General features: G+C 32.4%; 1 protein-coding gene across 3 annotated transcripts; it reads right to left on the bottom strand.

Annotated features, from left to right (window-relative positions):
• Positions 1-10797: 10797 nt before the first annotated feature.
• Positions 10798-18935, bottom strand: LOC140448047 (uncharacterized). Of its 3 annotated transcripts, none has more exons than XM_072541095.1 (3): positions 18815-18935; positions 17985-18226; positions 10798-14500 (listed from the first exon to the last, which is right to left on the bottom strand). In XM_072541095.1, the coding sequence occupies exon 3, from the start codon at positions 14082-14084 to the stop codon at positions 11997-11999; it is 2088 nt and encodes a 695-aa protein (XP_072397196.1). In that variant the 5' UTR covers positions 14085-14500; positions 17985-18226; positions 18815-18935; the 3' UTR covers positions 10798-11996. The 3 variants fall into 3 exon arrangements, 2 of the variants coding, with proteins under 2 accessions (XP_072397196.1, XP_072397194.1); XR_011951649.1 differs by having other exon boundaries at positions 14082-14500; positions 15089-18226; XM_072541093.1 differs by lacking the exon at positions 10798-14500 and having other exon boundaries at positions 14521-18226.
• Positions 18936-20680: the final 1745 nt, after the last annotated feature.

Below are 20680 nucleotides of genomic sequence, written 5' to 3'. Positions count from 1 at the left end.
AAATTGACGCCAACATAGCCGATAACCGAAATTTAATAAAAATCCAATGGTCTACAGTTTTTTCAATTTTCCGGCAAAACGGTGCATAATTTCTAGACACGTGTTTAAATTTTTAATTAGCAGGTCACCCTTAATGGAAATAATTCAAATTTTAACCAAAATATACACTTTTAATTTTTACGAAATTTTCAGCAAATACAGACATCCAAGGGGAAATTTTTCTCACGAACTGTTAGATGTAGGAAAATTCCGAGTATAACAAAAGAACCAGCGACCAATTTTATGTAGGAAATGTCTATTCTCTTGACTCTTGGACCAAAATTGACGCCAACATAGCCGATAACCGAAATTTAATAAAAATCCAATGCTCGACAGTTTTTTCAATTTTCCGGCAAAACGGTGCATAATTTCTAGCCACGTGTTTAAATTTTTAATCAGCAGGTCACCCTTAATGCAAATAATTCAAATTTTAACCAGAATATACACTTTTAATTTTTACGAAATTTTCAGCAAATACAGACATCCAAGGTGAAATTTTTCTCACGAACTGTTAGATGTAGGAAAATTCCGAGTATAACAAAAGAACGAGCGACCAATTTTATGTAGGAAATGTCTATTCTCTTGACTCTCTGACCAAAATTGACGACAATATAGCCGATTAACCAAATTTGATAAAAATCCAAGGGTACCCCCTTGGAAAATTTTTGCCAAATTTTCCAAAAAAAAATTTTGTTTAATGTTTTGGTACATGCACTTGGTCCAGCTTATTCCAAACATGCGGTTTTTTCGGATCCCTTAACCCCAGTTTGCCGGAAAAAAAGAAAAATCGAATTAAAAAATCTACAGTTTTTTCGATTATCCGGCAAAACGGTGGATAATTTTTACCCACATGTTTAGATTTTTTTAATCAGCAAGTCACCCTTAATCGAAATAATTCAAATCTTAAACAAAATATACACTTTTAATTTTCTCGAAATTTTCAGTGAATATATACATTTAAGTGGAAATTTTTCTCACGAACTGTTAGATGTAGGACAATTCCGAGTATAACAAAAGAACGAGCGGCCAATTTTATGTAGGAAATGTCTATTCGCTTGACTGTCGGACCAAAATTGACGCCAACATAGCCGATTAACGAAATTTGATAAAAATCCAATGGTCTACAGTTTTTTCAATTCTCCGGCAAAACGGTGCATAATTTCTCGCCACATGTTTTTTTTTAAACAGCAAGTCACCCTTAATCGAAATAATTTAAATTTCAAAAAAAATATTCACTTTTAATTTTCACGAAATTTTCAGCAAATACAGACATCCAAGTCGAAATTTTTCTCACGAACCGTTAGATGTAGAAAAATTCTGAGTATGGCAAAAGAACAAGCGGCCAATTTTATGTAGGAAATGTTCATTCGCTTGACTCTCGGACCAAAATTGACGCCAACATAGCCGATTAACGAAATTTGATAAAAATCCAATGGTCTATAGTTTTTTCGATTTTCCCTTAAAACGGTGCATAATTTCTAGCCATATGTTTATTTATTTTTAAACAGCAAGTCACCCTTAATCGAAATAATTCAAATTTCAAACAAAATATTCACTTTTAATTTTCACGAAAATTTCAGCAAATACAGAAATCCAAGTGGAAATTTTTCTCACGAACCGTTAGATATAGGAAAATTCTGAGTATGGCAAAAGAACGAGTGGCCAATTTTATGTAGGAAATGTCCATTCACTTGACTCTCGGACCAAAATTGACGCCAACATAGCCGATTAACGAAATTTAATAAAAATCCAATGCTCTACAGTTTTTTCAATTTTCCGGCAAAACGGTGCATAATTTCTAGCCACATGTTTATTTTTTTTTAAACAGCAAGTCACCCTTAATGGAAATAATTCAAATTTTAACCAAAATATACACTTTTATTTTTACGAAATTTTCAGCAAATACAGACATCCAAGGGGAAATTTTTCTCAAGAACTGTTAGATGTAGGAAAATTCCGAGTATGGCAATAGAACGAGCGACCAATTTTATGTAGGAAATGTCTATTCTCTTGACTCTCTGAGCAAAATTGACGACAATATAGCCGATTAACGAAATTTGATAAAAATCCAAGGATACCCCCTTGGAAAATTTTTGCCAAATTTCCCAAAAAAAAAATTTGTTTAATGTTTTGGTACATGCACTTGGTCCAGCTTATTCCAAACATGTGTTATTTTCTGATCCCTTAACCCCAGTTTGCCGGAAAAGAGGAAAAATCTAATTAAAAAATCTACAGTTTTTTGGATTTTCCGGCAAAACGGTGCATAATCTTTACCCACATGTTTAGATTTTTTTAATCAGCAAGTCACCCTTGATCGAAATAATTTAAATTTCAAACAAAATATACACTTTTAATTTTCTGGAAATTTTCAGCGAATACATACATACATACATTCAAGTGGAAATTTTTCTCACGAACCGTTAGATGTAGGAAAATTCTGAGTATGGCAAAAGAACGAGCGGCCAATTTTATGTAGGAAATGTCCATTCGCTTGACTCTCGGACCAAAATTGACGCCAACATAGCCGATTAACGAAATTTGATAAAAATCCAATGGTCTACAGTTTTTTCGATTTTCCGGAAAAACGGTGCATAATTTCTAGCCATATGTGTATTTTTTTAAACAGCAAGTCACCCTTAATCGAAATAATTCAAATTTCAAAGAAAATATTTACTTTTAATTTTCACGAAAATTTCAGCAAATACAGACATCCAAGTGGACATTTTTCTCACGAACCGTTAGATGTAAAAAGTTCTGAGTATGGCATAAGAACGATCGGCCAATTTTATGTAGGAAATGTCTATTCACTTGACTCTCGGACCAAAATTGACGCCAACATAGCCGATTAACGAAATTTGATAAAAATCCAATTGTCTACAGTTTTTTCGATTTTTCGGCAAACGGTGCATAATTTCTACCCATATGTTTATTTTTTTTAAACAGCAAGTCACCCTTAATCGAAATAATTCAAATTTCAATCAAAATATTTACTTTTAATTTTCTCGAAATTTTCAGCGAATACATACATCCAACTGGAAATTTTTCTTACGAACCGTTAAATGTAGGAAAATTCTGAGTATGGCAGAAGAAGGAGCGGCCAATTTTATGTAGGAAATGTCCATTCGCTTGACTCTCGGACCAAAATTGACGCCAACAGAGCCGATTAACGAAATTTGATAAAAATCCAATGGTCTACAGTTTTTTCGATTTTCCGGCAAAACGATGTCGGAAAGCGACCGCGAAGCCCTAAAGAAGATAGCAAAGGGATCGTCGAAAGCTCGGCGCATATATGTACGGCCGTATATGTGGCCTCTACCAACTTAAAGCAAATGAGAAAAAAGAAAAATTATCGAGCTTAGCTAAAAATTTAAGCAAATGAACTCAACCCCATGAGAAAGGCGTTGTGTAATGAATTTAGTTTTTGTTTGACACAAGGTGGTGGTCCGTTTGAATATTTAATTCGCTAAGAATTTAATTTGGGTAAGAATTTCTAATTGTTTGGAATTATTTTTAATTCAAGCAGTAGTGTGGAATTAACTTTCATAGAACCGCTATATATTTACACCCGCTACTTCTAAAATAGTTAAACAAAAATGGTTTTGAACAGAGGACAGTTCATTTTAACCGTCGAAAGCGACGTGGTTTGGATGGAGGTTAGCGTGGGGATTGGCGCGGAGGTTGGCCTAAACATCTCTTACAGTAGGATTTTGATTGGCTGGTGGAGCGGAACATATTTTCTTTATAGGAGGTCTCTATTTGCCGTCATCTATTTTATTGATTCAATTTGGCATTTTTTCAATTTCTATTGCTTGTCGGATAATTCTTGAGTTTTCAAAATTAATTTTGTGACCTGTATGAAGATGTTGTTGACCTAGAGCTGAAATTTAATCGCAAACCTATATTCTTTCTACCAAAATAGGCAAATTAAATGGAATTTTAAAAACGGCAATATGTATCACTGTTGCCCTAAAGTTAGTAGTTTTTGATATGCAAGCTGTCAAATTCCAAAATTAGTTGGAGTGTTTCAAGAAACCCTTCTTTATTTTTAAGAGCAGAATCACAGTAGGTATTGGTTATTTAAATGAAAACATAATAAAAGATAAAGTTTACATCTTCGAAATGTGTTTTCACAGATGAATTGTGGATGAAAACTGTAAAAGTTATTTAAATTAAATTTAAAATACCTTTTTGTCATATTTTAGAGAGGAAGTGGAATAATTTTTTAGGATAGAATGAGGAATGGTGCTGAAGTTTTTAATAAGTTTCTTTCAAAATATTAACTTAACTGTTTATTTTTTATTTTTAGCATATTAGTGCATACGAAACTATTTTTTGTTTTAAAACACCTTGTTAAAACTGGTATAAATAAAGATATGAATTTATACAATTTTAGGCTTCTTTGATATACTTTTCATACAATTACCACACATTAAAACAATTTATATAAAAACAAACTTTTAACTTGTTATACAGTTTTTATTGTCGTTAATACGGTGCTAAAATTATGGTTTTGGAATTTGTGAGACTGTATTTTTTTATGTTAATTGTAAAAGCTGAAGTAAGTATTATTTTTACTTTGCTTGATATTTGTATATGACATTTTTGACAGGCACAACTGTCATTGAAATTTGACACTAAATAAACATCCAATAAAGTTATTTCATCCAGTTATTTTTAGCACATAATAAATAAGAATGTCCCACGGTTCGTAGACTTACTACAGTTGCCTCTTCCGACTAACCAATCAACATTAAGCCCGAAATTACTTCACGAGAGTAGGTACAGTAATTTGAATCGTAAAATTGTTAGTCGTCGTTTTTATGTCTTTGATGTGTGGAAAATAGTAAATATAGTTATGAAATAAAGATGTCTAGAAGATTATAATATCTAATTATGGAAAACTGTTGATATGTAGGCAGTTTGGTACTTAAAATTAATCAGAACCGGTTGTTAACGTTTATCCAATCTAGGACGTAAATCTAGGACTATCACGTAAATCTAGGACATCAATCTCTATTTTACACTGAAAATTTGTCGCATATACTGAATTTCCATCAATACTGGACTAACTATTGAATGAATTACCGAATTACATAACTATTTTTCCATTTTTTAAATATCTTTCCTACACAGTACAACCTGTGCCTGGCATTCTAAAATTTCATCAACATTATTATTACGTTAATACACAATGAAATTTTAAAGTTTTAACCCACCTTATAAAAAGATACGAAGACAATAGGTACGATGTACAACTACAATAAATAACGTTTCTTCGATAATTGAAAATAAGTTTTTATAGAAAACAACACCAAAATTTGAACAACACCAAAATTTCAAATACAAAAATATAAAGTAAACTGAGATATTTAAGAAACGATAAATAATAAAGCAAATAATAAACTGAAAGATAATTACCACGAACAAACTGTGATAATAAATGGGTTTTGTATTCTTGTGTACTCTGTTGACGTAACTCAAGCATCCCCACCCCAGTCGGAAGAGGCAACCGTAGTAAGTCTACGAACCGTGAGAATGTCCACTCTCACATCACGGTTCGTAGACTTACTACGGTTGCCTCTTCCGCCTAACCAATGAACATTAAGCCCGAAACTGTACTCTCGTTACGTAATTCTTCCCCTTCAACCAATCAACACTGCAATCGACCTACCCTCTACATTCAGTTTCAATCGCGAATAAATGGGTTTTGTATTCTTGTGTACTCTGGTGACGTAACTCAAGCATCCCCACCCCAGTCGGAAGAGGCAACCGTAATAAGTCTACGAACCGTGCTCTCAGATGCCGCTTTTGTTTGTCAGCACGCGAACGCCATGTTTTAGACGAAAACATAGACTCGAATTGAGAAATTTGTGACAAGCTACGACAGGACTGTAATTTAAATTTTTTAGAGATTAATAATTTAGTACATTTGAAATAATTTAATCGATTCTTCAACTAAAAGTATGAATAAAATAGTGCATATTATGTCTATAGTTGCCGTAAATAAATTAAACCGGGTCAATTTGTCTATAGTACATTCGTTTAGCAAATTCCCATCTGTAAATATGAGCACGTGTTGATATTCGCCGTCTCATTCGTCAAGAGGCTATTAAATATAATTTATTACCTTAAGCCAGACAGATTCTCATGTAACAGATCCAAACTTGCTAGCATTTTAAATTCAAATTGTATCGTGTTCATTTTTAAGTTAATATATTGTGTTATATTTATGCTTTAGTTATTGTTAAGTTACTTACTGGTCGTGCTATTTTTTAGAGTTTAGTTTAATTGTGATATAATGATTAAAATTCAAGAAATTCTTACACTAACAGTTTCAAAAGTAAATATTTAAAAAAATCATATGATACACATCAGTACGACCCTGTTTCGCTCTCACGTGCTTCTATTGACAATTGGGAATTTGTAAAATGAATACGGTTTATGCACACCAGATGAAATTACACTGAACAGTACTGGTTCCGACTAAAACATGGCAGATTCATTTAGATACATCTGTTCTTAATTTTCAAATAAAATTTTTTTACCAACGTATTTGGTACGGTTTCTGTATTAATATATCTTTTGTTATTAGTGTTGTTATTAGTCCATTTAAATTTTTTATGACTTAGTGTGCATTTCTTAGAGGACGCAATTTTATTTTTTCGATGTATTGGGAGGGTAAGTGCAACCTTAAGTACAAGTTTGTGGGATCGCCATCCTTGTCACCCGGTCGCCATCTGGGAAAAAGGGGGGAAACGGTTTTCGCGCTGTATCTCGTAAATTATCAACCCTACTTTCTATGTTATTAAACATTATTTGTATTAAATTGAATTGTCTATAACTAGATTTTTATTACATTTAATCGTAAAATAAAAAATAAAGAATTTATAAACAAAAATAACTAAAAATTTTGGAACAAATTTTCTTTTTCACCTTATTAAATTAATAGTTTTTGAATGTAATTGGTCCATTTCATCTTTCATTCTATATTTTTATAGATAACATGTTAATACTATTTAGAATTTTACAGTTAATTGAACTTAACACAGAAGAGGGAACAATTTTAGGACAGACGTTTCTTACAGAGGAACTACAAAATACGTATTACGCATTTCAAGGAATTCCATATGCAGAAAAACCGCATAGGTTTCAGGTAGGTGAAACCAGAATACCTACATAAGTAAATAGTATTATACATTAAAAAAATCTGTTTTGCCTTAGGCAGTGTTTTTGCCCAATAATGCTCAACCATCATTATAATTTAGCATAAAAATTTGTCCAGTGCTAAATGTAAGCCTTTTCTAAGTACTTGTACAACTCTATATCGCGCGTATTAATGCTTGAACACACCTGTCATGGAGCCTTTCGATCCGACTGTCCGACTACCATTATACAGCCGGACGGCTGTATTACAGAGGAATTGACTGTCTTGTGAATGTCCGTTGTTATCTACTACCTATTATACACCGAAATTGTCGACTAGTCGTATTCTTGCTGCGGGACGCTTGTCGTTTGTGTTCCAGTCTTGCACGGTTTTCTTAAAGGTTCCAGTTTTTTGCTTAAAACTGAGATTAGCGTACCAAGATAATAAGTTCCTTTTTTCATTTTAAAATTTTCTGTTTATTTACTAAAAATTACATTTTTACGGTCTATTCAAATGTAATAGAAAAGGATTTTAAAGGAGAGCAACCTATAAAATAAGAATGTTTAAATTTTTTTTCGACTTATAAAATATAATTTTATTGATTACATACCTGGAGGCAGTAAAAGCACCACAACAAACCCCGGCTTTCATTCGGTGCAATAATAAATTGATTGGTCCAAGGTTAGTTTATCAAGGTTTGCCGCAGGGATCTGTGCTTAGCCCTCTCTTGATTAATCTTACTATGGATCTACATGGTATGGGTATTAATTGTAATATTTCACAATACGCCGATTTTTTCTGTCTTTACAGTTCTAAAAATCCTAATTAGGAATGCATTGATTCAACAAAACGAATTATGTACAGTACAAAAGAATACTTTCTTAACCAAAAATTGGAACTTACTTCGAATAAATCCGCTGTGGTGTTGTTTATTCGTCATCGCTTACCGAATATATCCAGTATTAGAATTGATAATCTAAGTATACCTGTCCGAAAACACTATACTTAAATCGGCGTCACAGTTGATTCTAAATTAACATGGGAAGAACATATTATTAACTGTTTAATTAAATGAGAAAAAATCCTAAATGGTTTAGAGGTAATTAACCGTCACCAATGGGGCGCTGATCCTAAGGCTAATCTAATGTTTAATAGGGCATATACCAAGTCAATTCTTGACTATGGTTGCTTTTTATATGGGTCTGCCACAAATACTAGACTTAAAAAATTAAATCGAATCCAGTACAAAGCTTTACGTCTGGTTTTAGGTGCACTTAAATCTACACCTACTGAAAAACTATTAGCCGAATATATGGAACCTCCATTACGTTTAAGACGTCTTTTTTTAGCTGAAAAGTTCCTTAAATGTCAAGGTAATAACCAAACCTACCTATTGTGCCTATATATTTGTGTCTAACATAGTTGACAAATGATGGCATAACAAAAATTCTCCAACATTAACTATAGCATTTCCTAATGTTTCTTCCTCTTTAGAAATCCCAGATGAAACTAATTTCTTCCAATCTACTTTCAATATTCTTTATTTCCAAACCAAAGTTTATTTCCCTACTTTTGATGATAACAACGCCATTCAGCTTTAGAAACATCTTGCCAAATTTGATAAGCCATATAGTATTTTTACAGATGGATCAAAATCCATTTTGGGAGTTGGTTGTGCGGTATATATCCAAAACAATTAAGAACACATTATGTTTAAATTAAACCAATAATGTTCCATTTATTCCGCAAAACTGTTTGCAATATAACAAGCTCTGGAATGGTCTATTGAGAAAAAAATGTCTGATCAACAAATAATAATCCTGTCGGATTCAAAATCTTTGTTGTCTGCTTTAGATAATTCGTATAAGCATTTATACAAAAACAGTATTATCATCAAAATTTTAGAAAATCAAGTAGATTTACCTAAAAGAAATAATTCAGTATCTTTCATTTGCGTAAGGGGATATGCTAGTACCTTGTGTATCACCAAAGCAGATTATTTTGCTAAAGAAGCGGCTTCAAAAGGATTAGAAATTAGTTGGCTCAATAGAAGTGATTTAGTCTCGCTGCGTAAACAAGAATTAAAAGAAAACTGGAAAATTTAATAAAATGCTTTCTGTAACAGAAGTGACAACCTTTATACAAAAATTCAGCCTGTTTTAGTTACTGCGCCCTTTTCTGCAATAAGTCATCCCAATAGAAGAGTATATTCGTTTGTTAGATGTTTTGTTAATCATGCTAGGGTGAAAGCCTATCTTCATAAATTTAATTTAAGTGAAATAGAACTTTGCGATTGTAATGGTAACACTGACGATATCAATCATTGAATGTTGAGGTGCATATATAATGATGCTGCTATTAAGTATCTATTATAAAATTTGGTAAAAGAACAAATACCTTTTTCTCAGTGTTAATCTTCTATTTTATATATCTCTCGTCATAATATTAGGCTTAACCAAATCTTTTGAGAGTATTTAAAAAGGACAAAAAGAAAAATTTAGGATAGAATATGTAATGTGAATGTATAAATCTAGCTTTGTTCCCTCTGTCTATCCTTATGTTATATATTTACCTCCTAGCCGTTGCCTGTCTTGTGTTGTAATGAACTCGCTATGAAAGGCACCTTAGCGTGAAAAGTATCCCTATATTATGTAATGTGGGTTCCAAATATTCACTTAAAGTTGGTTAGGGCCTTGCATGTAACGAATGAAAATATGCTTTCTTGTCAATCTAGGTACTGATTTTTTGTGATACTAATGTTTACATTATATTTTTTATTTACCTCTAGGTGAAGTACTATGTTGTTATCAAATGCAATAGGTCAGTACATCATTAACAAATTCAAGTAGTCAAATACATCATCGAATGGATCAAGTTATCCAAAGCCATTAATTAAATAATCCCTGCTTTACTCTTAAGCTGAGATAAAAGCAAAATATTAAAAATATAGAGTCTAACCTGACAAGGATTTTATATAATACAGTACTACAAATAATAATATTACTATCTTACCTTCTATAGCTTTTCTGAAATATGTGTCTTACCTGGACAATATTTTTTTGAATTCAAGTTCTAGCTTACTGAACATTATATCGACATTCTAAAGTATTAAAAAAATTGAGCGTCGTCATCTGAAAGATGAGATAAAACTGTAACAAACTCTCCTTCTTCGTGTCTTTTTCCAAGCATTCTGTGTATGAATCGGTATCATTAGGATATTAAGAGCTACAAAAGATGCCCTTATAAGATCCTAATGATACCAACTTATACACAGAATGTTTTACGAATTGTACTATTGAGTCATATGTATGGCCTTTCAATTCATCATAGCGATAGCAAAGCTTTTGCTGAAGTGTAAACTTTACATTATTCGAATAGCTCAAAAGGACAGAAACCGATTTTTTAAATCGTGTTTCGTTCATCGTCACCACAATGGGTGGCACCTTTTGTAGCTTCTACGATTTGTGCGAAACAAGTAGTGGCAAATTTGTATCTTTCCCGGATCTCCGATGAAGCAAGAAATATGCGAAAATAAGGTTATAAGATCCTAATGATACCGATGGCCTTTCAATTCATATAATTCATATATATATATATATATATATATCGAGAAAAGGAGTACGACCGTCAATCCAATATAAACTAAGGTACACTCGAAGAGTGGTGGGTTTATCGGTCAAAGTGGAGAAATAAAAGACAAAGACGATGGCTACTTCATCTATTTATTGAAGACGTTTCGCTTTCTGCTCAGAAAGCATCATCAGTTCATCTAAAAAGAACAATATGAAACCAAACATCCATAGAGAAGTTATAACCAAAGTGTGTTACCTTACAAAGACATGTAGCAGTCAGTGATGTAAAAAATATGAAAAAGCTTACAAAGCTGGACATTCAGAGTTAACGTTGTATATAACAATTAATTGAAACTAGGTAAAGTTTGCAATTTGACAAAATTAGCACAGCAAAAGAACATGTGATAAAAATACATGTATATATAAAAAAAAATTTTATAAAAACTTAGTAAAAAACATTAAGGTTTATTTTAAAGTGTAAAGAACTAGAAAGATCATTAGATTGCACTTCCAACAAATTTATTTAAAAATTATATTTTAATTTTAACTTTAGGTAACATTATAAGTTATTAAAGATTAATAGTAATAAAGAAAAAAATGAAGTTACCAGTCTTTAGCTTACTGAGGCTCGTTGGTAAATGAATTTAAAAGTTTTGACACCCACGCACAACAACGTGAGTAGAAGTGGCCTTGAAGTCACAATGACATAAACAGCAAGGCAAGCTACCAACCTCTATGTATAAGGCGGTATATTCAAAGAGTGTGATAAATTTGGTTGACAACTTGTCGTTAAAAAACCAAGCAGTGAAAGGAAAAGGTGGTTAAGATCACCATTTTACCCTACAGTGATTGATCTGTCAACAAAGAACAAAGCAAGAGAAGTCAATCCAATATATCATATATTGTAATATTATGACGTCACTAGTTAGCCAGCTAACAGGTGAAGATTAATAAAAATTTCCACAGTCCAAAGGTTCAAATATTAAGGACCATAATGAAAAGGATTCTATGAATCAGATTCAATTTAAAGTTTTATCAAACAAGTTCATCAAAAAGAACAATTACTTAATTATGTAAAAGTGTTATTGACAAATATTAATAAAAAATGAGTTGATAAATCTTAATTAAAGAAGGAATAATTTATTTATATTTATTTTTATTTTTATTTAAATTTATTATAAGAAAATGTGATAAAGAAAACCCCAAAATGGGACAAAATTTAAGTAAACAACATATCAAGCCTAATTCTGTAAAATTAATGCATGATAAATTTGGCTCAAATTACTAATGTCCGTTCTCTTATTAAGAGTATTAGGATGTTTTAATATTGCACACATTTCTAAAAACTGTCTTTTAACGAGATTGCGTTCAGTGCCAAGAATTTTAACTTCATTAAAGTTTACTTCATGCTTAGTGTTAATGGCATGTTGGGCAAGAGCACAAGTATGCTTAGATAAATTGATATCACTGCGGTGTGTCGTAAGACGCCCTCTCAGTGATCTCCCAGTCTGACCGATGTAACATGAGTCACACTCAGCACAAGGTATATGATATATTACATTCACTTGTTCCAGAAGGGACAGAGGTGTTTTAGTTTTAGAGAACAAATTCCTGACAGTCTTAGCATTCTTAATAGCAATTTTAACAGGTACGTTATTATGTTTGTACAGTTTAACGAGTTTCTCAGTAACTTGAGGAAAATAAGGTAAAGAGGAGTAATGGGTAGTTGGATTCCCAAGTACAGTATTAGGCAGAACAGTGTTATTAATTGAATTATTTGATATCATTCTAAGTTGGTCACCATTGGGTATATCATTTAAAGAAGAACCATAGCTTTGAGCGAAAAGGTATTTATTAATAAGGGAGGATGGATAGGAATTCTCAACCAGAATATTTTTAAGTAATTGAAAGGATTCCCTTCGATTAATCGGATGTATCAGTCTATTTAGCCTGCAGCTTAAAGCTTTAATAAGGTTTAATTTGTATTTAAAGGGATGACAAGAATGGTAGTTGAGAAACCTATTAGAGGCCATTGGTTTCCTGTACCAACTTGTAGTAAGGGTGTTATCTCCCATTCTAATGACACGCATGTCTAAGAAGGGAATACTATTTGTGTTGGAGTCCTCAAGTTCAACAGTGAACTGTAAATGAGGATCAAACTCATTGAATAAAGACAAGGTGGCCTGAATCTTGTCTGGAGGTAAGGCTAGTAATAAGTCATCAACATACCGTTTAATAAAAGGGATTTGGAAATCTAAAAGACCTAGACGGTCAGATACTAAATCATCCAGTACATAATTAACTAGGATGGGAGAGATTGAGGAACCCATAGGTGTCCCAAAAATTTGAAGGTAATATTTGTCGTTGAAGACCAAAAAATTAGTATCAAATGTTAATTGTAAAAGTTCTGCAAAAACATCCCAGGATACAGGACAGTTTGGTTGGATGGAGTTCCAGTGATTTCTTAGGGAGGTAATAACGCTCGAAAGAGGTAAATTAGTGAAAAGAGATACCACATCAAAACTCACTAAAATGTAGCCTTGTGGAAGTTCAAAATTATTAATAAATTCACTAAAGTGAAAAGAATCAACAATATTAAAGTTGTTATTATAATTATAAGATTTAGATAAGATGTCAGTTAAAAATTTTGCAATATTAGTATTTGGTGAATTAATGGAGGAAACAATTGGCCTCATGCTCAATGTGGGCTTATGTATTTTAGGTAGACAATAAAATCTGGGAGCATATCCATCATAATTATGTAAAAATTTTGCAAGTGGTTGATCTATGATCTTAATATTTTTTAAGTGTGTAATGAATTTATTTATTTTATTTGTAAATTTAGAGCAAGGGTTGGTAGAGAGAGGTTGATAGTATCTATCATCATCTAACAACGATTGGCTGAGATTAAGATATTGATCTCTATCCATGAGGACAGTAGCATTCCCTTTATCACTAGTAAGGACGAGAAGATTAGGGTGAGTTTTTAAAAACGATACCGTCTCCCTGTAAATCTTATCTAACTCCGATATGGGTTGTCTAGGGCGATTAGAAAAGTTCAACAGAATATTATTGGAAGAAGACCTAAGAGATAAAAGGTCAGAATTGTCAGCATGTGACAAAATATTTTCCACATCTGCTAAAATTCTACTAACAGAATAATCTCTGAAAGTTGGCTGTAAGCCAAATTTGGGGCCCAAGGATAACAATTTAAGAATGTCCTGAGGAACCTCAGTACTAGATAGATTTTTAATCCACTTAGGATTAAATGGAATTTTTTTAAACTGGGGAGTGTCTAAGTTATTAAGCTTCTTACGAAGGTGTGCCATGGATTTATGATATACAAAATTAAATTTCTTATGTAAAGATGACTCAAAAGTGTCCAACAAATTGTCAGGAAGGTGATTATCCAGAAAAGAAGTGACATTATTGATTTGAGAAATAATAAATTTAATATCGGTATGAACCTTAGAAATATGGAAATTAAGTAATCGTGCCCTCACCTGTCTGTTTAACGCTTGGCTTCTGCGGTAAAGGGTGTCATTGGTGGAGCCTGATGTTGAAGTGAGTATGTTGGAAGTGGTGTCTATGATAAATCTTGGGATCTTCTTAGTTCTCCTACACTCCAAAAGGAAAGTTCTTCTAGCTTCTGCTGTGGCTAGTTTCTCTGTTAGGTTCGTCCATCTCTTCAGCTTCTTCACTACTGGTTCTCCATGGATGCGCCTGGTGGTGGCATAAAACCCCTCTGTAACAGAAAACATCGAGAAAAGGAGTACGACCGTCAATCCAATATAAACTAAGGTACACTCGAAGAGTGGTGGGTTTATCGGTCAAAGTGGAGAAATAAAAGACAAAGACGATGGCTACTTCATCTATTTATTGAAGACGTTTCGCTTTCTGCTCAGAAAGCATCATCAGTTCATCTAAAAAGAACAATATGAAACCAAACATCCATAGAGAAGTTATAACCAAAGTGTGTTACCTTACAAAGACATGTAGCAGTCAGTGATGTAAAAAATATGAAAAAGCTTACAAAGCTGGACATTCAGAGTTAACGTTGTATATAACAATTAATTGAAACTAGGTAAAGTTTGCAATTTGACAAAATTAGCACAGCAAAAGAACATGTGATAAAAATACATGTATATATAAAAAAAAATTTTATAAAAACTTAGTAAAAAACATTAAGGTTTATTTTAAAGTGTAAAGAACTAGAAAGATCATTAGATTGCACTTCCAACAAATTTATTTAAAAATTATATTTTAATTTTAACTTTAGGTAACATTATAAGTTATTAAAGATTAATAGTAATAAAGAAAAAAATGAAGTTACCAGTCTTTAGCTTACTGAGGCTCGTTGGTAAATGAATTTAAAAGTTTTGACACCCACGCACAACAACGTGAGTAGAAGTGGCCTTGAAGTCACAATGACATAAACAGCAAGGCAAGCTACCAACCTCTATGTATAAGGCGGTATATTCAAAGAGTGTGATAAATTTGGTTGACAACTTGTCGTTAAAAAACCAAGCAGTGAAAGGAAAAGGTGGTTAAGATCACCATTTTACCCTACAGTGATTGATCTGTCAACAAAGAACAAAGCAAGAGAAGTCAATCCAATATATCATATATTGTAATATTATGACGTCACTAGTTAGCCAGCTAACAGGTGAAGATTAATAAAAATTTCCACAGTCCAAAGGTTCAAATATTAAGGACCATAATGAAAAGGATTCTATGAATCAGATTCAATTTAAAGTTTTATCAAACAAGTTCATCAAAAAGAACAATTACTTAATTATGTAAAAGTGTTATTGACAAATATTAATAAAAAATGAGTTGATAAATCTTAATTAAAGAAGGAATAATTTATTTATATTTATTTTTATTTTTATTTAAATTTATTATAAGAAAATGTGATAAAGAAAACCCCAAAATGGGACAAAATTTAAGTAAACAACATATCAAGCCTAATTCTGTAAAATTAATGCATGATAAATTTGGCTCAAATTACTAATGTCCGTTCTCTTATTAAGAGTATTAGGATGTTTTAATATTGCACACATTTCTAAAAACTGTCTTTTAACGAGATTGCGTTCAGTGCCAAGAATTTTAACTTCATTAAAGTTTACTTCATGCTTAGTGTTAATGGCATGTTGGGCAAGAGCACAAGTATGCTTAGATAAATTGATATCACTGCGGTGTGTCGTAAGACGCCCTCTCAGTGATCTCCCAGTCTGACCGATGTAACATGAGTCACACTCAGCACAAGGTATATGATATATTACATTCACTTGTTCCAGAAGGGACAGAGGTGTTTTAGTTTTAGAGAACAAATTCCTGACAGTCTTAGCATTCTTAATAGCAATTTTAACAGGTACGTTATTATGTTTGTACAGTTTAACGAGTTTCTCAGTAACTTGAGGAAAATAAGGTAAAGAGGAGTAATGGGTAGTTGGATTCCCAAGTACAGTATTAGGCAGAACAGTGTTATTAATTGAATTATTTGATATCATTCTAAGTTGGTCACCATTGGGTATATCATTTAAAGAAGAACCATAGCTTTGAGCGAAAAGGTATTTATTAATAAGGGAGGATGGATAGGAATTCTCAACCAGAATATTTTTAAGTAATTGAAAGGATTCCCTTCGATTAATCGGATGTATCAGTCTATTTAGCCTGCAGCTTAAAGCTTTAATAAGGTTTAATTTGTATTTAAAGGGATGACAAGAATGGTAGTTGAGAAACCTATTAGAGGCCATTGGTTTCCTGTACCAACTTGTAGTAAGGGTGTTATCTCCCATTCTAATGACACGCATGTCTAAGAAGGGAATACTATTTGTGTTGGAGTCCTCAAGTTCAACAGTGAACTGTAAATGAGGATCAAACTCATTGAATAAAGACAAGGTGGCCTGAATCTTGTCTGGAGGTAAGGCTAGTAATAAGTCATCAACATACCGTTTAATAAAAGGGATTTGGAAATCTAAAAGACCTAGACGGTCAGATACTAAATCATCCAGTACATAATTAACTAGGATGGGAGAGATTGAGGAACCCATAGGTGTCCCAAAAATTTGAAGGTAATATTTGTCGTTGAAGACCAAAAAATTAGTATCAAATGTTAATTGTAAAAGTTCTGCAAAAACATCCCAGGATACAGGACAGTTTGGTTGGATGGAGTTCCAGTGATTTCTTAGGGAGGTAATAACGCTCGAAAGAGGTAAATTAGTGAAAAGAGATACCACATCAAAACTCACTAAAATGTAGCCTTGTGGAAGTTCAAAATTATTAATAAATTCACTAAAGTGAAAAGAATCAACAATATTAAAGTTGTTATTATAATTATAAGATTTAGATAAGATGTCAGTTAAAAATTTTGCAATATTAGTATTTGGTGAATTAATGGAGGAAACAATTGGCCTCATGCTCAATGTGGGCTTATGTATTTTAGGTAGACAATAAAATCTGGGAGCATATCCATCATAATTATGTAAAAATTTTGCAAGTGGTTGATCTATGATCTTAATATTTTTTAAGTGTGTAATGAATTTATTTATTTTATTTGTAAATTTAGAGCAAGGGTTGGTAGAGAGAGGTTGATAGTATCTATCATCATCTAACAACGATTGGCTGAGATTAAGATATTGATCTCTATCCATGAGGACAGTAGCATTCCCTTTATCACTAGTAAGGACGAGAAGATTAGGGTGAGTTTTTAAAAACGATACCGTCTCCCTGTAAATCTTATCTAACTCCGATATGGGTTGTCTAGGGCGATTAGAAAAGTTCAACAGAATATTATTGGAAGAAGACCTAAGAGATAAAAGGTCAGAATTGTCAGCATGTGACAAAATATTTTCCACATCTGCTAAAATTCTACTAACAGAATAATCTCTGAAAGTTGGCTGTAAGCCAAATTTGGGGCCCAAGGATAACAATTTAAGAATGTCCTGAGGAACCTCAGTACTAGATAGATTTTTAATCCACTTAGGATTAAATGGAATTTTTTTAAACTGGGGAGTGTCTAAGTTATTAAGCTTCTTACGAAGGTGTGCCATGGATTTATGATATACAAAATTAAATTTCTTATGTAAAGATGACTCAAAAGTGTCCAACAAATTGTCAGGAAGGTGATTATCCAGAAAAGAAGTGACATTATTGATTTGAGAAATAATAAATTTAATATCGGTATGAACCTTAGAAATATGGAAATTAAGTAATCGTGCCCTCACCTGTCTGTTTAACGCTTGGCTTCTGCGGTAAAGGGTGTCATTGGTGGAGCCTGATGTTGAAGTGAGTATGTTGGAAGTGGTGTCTATGATAAATCTTGGGATCTTCTTAGTTCTCCTACACTCCAAAAGGAAAGTTCTTCTAGCTTCTGCTGTGGCTAGTTTCTCTGTTAGGTTCGTCCATCTCTTCAGCTTCTTCACTACTGGTTCTCCATGGATGCGCCTGGTGGTGGCATAAAACCCCTCTGTAACAGAAAACATCGAGAAAAGGAGTACGACCGTCAATCCAATATAAACTAAGGTACACTCGAAGAGTGGTGGGTTTATCGGTCAAAGTGGAGAAATAAAAGACAAAGACGATGGCTACTTCATCTATTTATTGAAGACGTTTCGCTTTCTGCTCAGAAAGCATCATCAGTTCATCTAAAAAGAACAATATGAAACCAAACATCCATAGAGAAGTTATAACCAAAGTGTGTTACCTTACAAAGACATGTAGCAGTCAGTGATGTAAAAAATATGAAAAAGCTTACAAAGCTGGACATTCAGAGTTAACGTTGTATATAACAATTAATTGAAACTAGGTAAAGTTTGCAATTTGACAAAATTAGCACAGCAAAAGAACATGTGATAAAAATACATGTATATATAAAAAAAAATTTTATAAAAACTTAGTAAAAAACATTAAGGTTTATTTTAAAGTGTAAAGAACTAGAAAGATCATTAGATTGCACTTCCAACAAATTTATTTAAAAATTATATTTTAATTTTAACTTTAGGTAACATTATAAGTTATTAAAGATTAATAGTAATAAAGAAAAAAATGAAGTTACCAGTCTTTAGCTTACTGAGGCTCGTTGGTAAATGAATTTAAAAGTTTTGACACCCACGCACAACAACGTGAGTAGAAGTGGCCTTGAAGTCACAATGACATAAACAGCAAGGCAAGCTACCAACCTCTATGTATAAGGCGGTATATTCAAAGAGTGTGATAAATTTGGTTGACAACTTGTCGTTAAAAAACCAAGCAGTGAAAGGAAAAGGTGGTTAAGATCACCATTTTACCCTACAGTGATTGATCTGTCAACAAAGAACAAAGCAAGAGAAGTCAATCCAATATATCATATATTGTAATATTATGACGTCACTAGTTAGCCAGCTAACAGGTGAAGATTAATAAAAATTTCCACAGTCCAAAGGTTCAAATATTAAGGACCATAATGAAAAGGATTCTATGAATCAGATTCAATTTAAAGTTTTATCAAACAAGTTCATCAAAAAGAACAATTACTTAATTATGTAAAAGTGTTATTGACAAATATTAATAAAAAATGAGTTGATAAATCTTAATTAAAGAAGGAATAATTTATTTATATTTATTTTTATTTTTATTTAAATTTATTATAAGAAAATGTGATAAAGAAAACCCCAAAATGGGACAAAATTTAAGTAAACAACATATCAAGCCACAGCAGAAGCTAGAAGAACTTTCCTTTTGGAGTGTAGGAGAACTAAGAAGATCCCAAGATTTATCATAGACACCACTTCCAACATACTCACTTCAACATCAGGCTCCACCAATGACACCCTTTACCGCAGAAGCCAAGCGTTAAACAGACAGGTGAGGGCACGATTACTTAATTTCCATATTTCTAAGGTTCATACCGATATTAAATTTATTATTTCTCAAATCAATAATGTCACTTCTTTTCTGGATAATCACCTTCCTGACAATTTGTTGGACACTTTTGAGTCATCTTTACATAAGAAATTTAATTTTGTATATCATAAATCCATGGCACACCTTCGTAAGAAGCTTAATAACTTAGACACTCCCCAGTTTAAAAAAAATTCCATTTAATCCTAAGTGGATTAAAAATCTATCTAGTACTGAGGTTCCTCAGGACATTCTTAAATTGTTATCCTTGGGCCCCAAATTTGGCTTACAGCCAACTTTCAGAGATTATTCTGTTAGTAGAATTTTAGCAGATGTGGAAAATATTTTGTCACATGCTGACAATTCTGACCTTTTATCTCTTAGGTCTTCTTCCAATAATATTCTGTTGAACTTTTCTAATCGCCCTAGACAACCCATATCGGAGTTAGATAAGATTTACAGGGAGACGGTATCGTTTTTAAAAACTCACCCTAATCTTCTCGTCCTTACTAGTGATAAAGGGAATGCTACTGTCCTCATGGATAGAGATCAATATCTTAATCTCAGCCAATCGTTGTTAGATGATGATAGATACTATCAACCTCTCTCTACCAACCCTTGCTCTAAATTTACAAATAAAATAAATAAATTCATTACACACTTAAAAAATATTAAGATCATAGATCAACCACTTGCAAAATTTTTACATAATTATGATGGATATGCTCCCAGATTTTATTGTCTACCTAAAATACATAAGCCCACATTGAGCATGAGGCCAATTGTTTCCTCCATTAATTCACCAAATACTAATATTGAAAAATTTTTAACTGACATCTTATCTAAATCTTATAATTATAATAACAACTTTAATATTGTTGATTCTTTTCACTTTAGTGAATTTATTAATAATTTTGAACTTCCACAAGGCTACATTTTAGTGAGTTTTGATGTGGTATCTCTTTTCACTAATTTACCTCTTTCGAGCGTTATTACCTCCCTAAGAAATCACTGGAACTCCATCCAACCAAACTGTCCTGTA

Source organism: Diabrotica undecimpunctata, chromosome 8, assembly GCF_040954645.1.
Source record: "Diabrotica undecimpunctata isolate CICGRU chromosome 8, icDiaUnde3, whole genome shotgun sequence".
Classification (NCBI taxonomy): Eukaryota; Metazoa; Arthropoda; class Insecta; order Coleoptera; family Chrysomelidae; genus Diabrotica; species Diabrotica undecimpunctata.
The sequence above is the reverse complement of the archived record's forward strand: the minus strand, read 5'-3'. Positions and strand labels throughout refer to the sequence as shown.

Bases quoted from the DNA above. Each gene is read 5' to 3' on its own strand.
- LOC140448047 (XM_072541095.1), bottom strand. From the start codon at position 14,084: ATGGCACACCTTCGTAAGAAGCTTAATAACTTAGACACTCCCCAGTTT.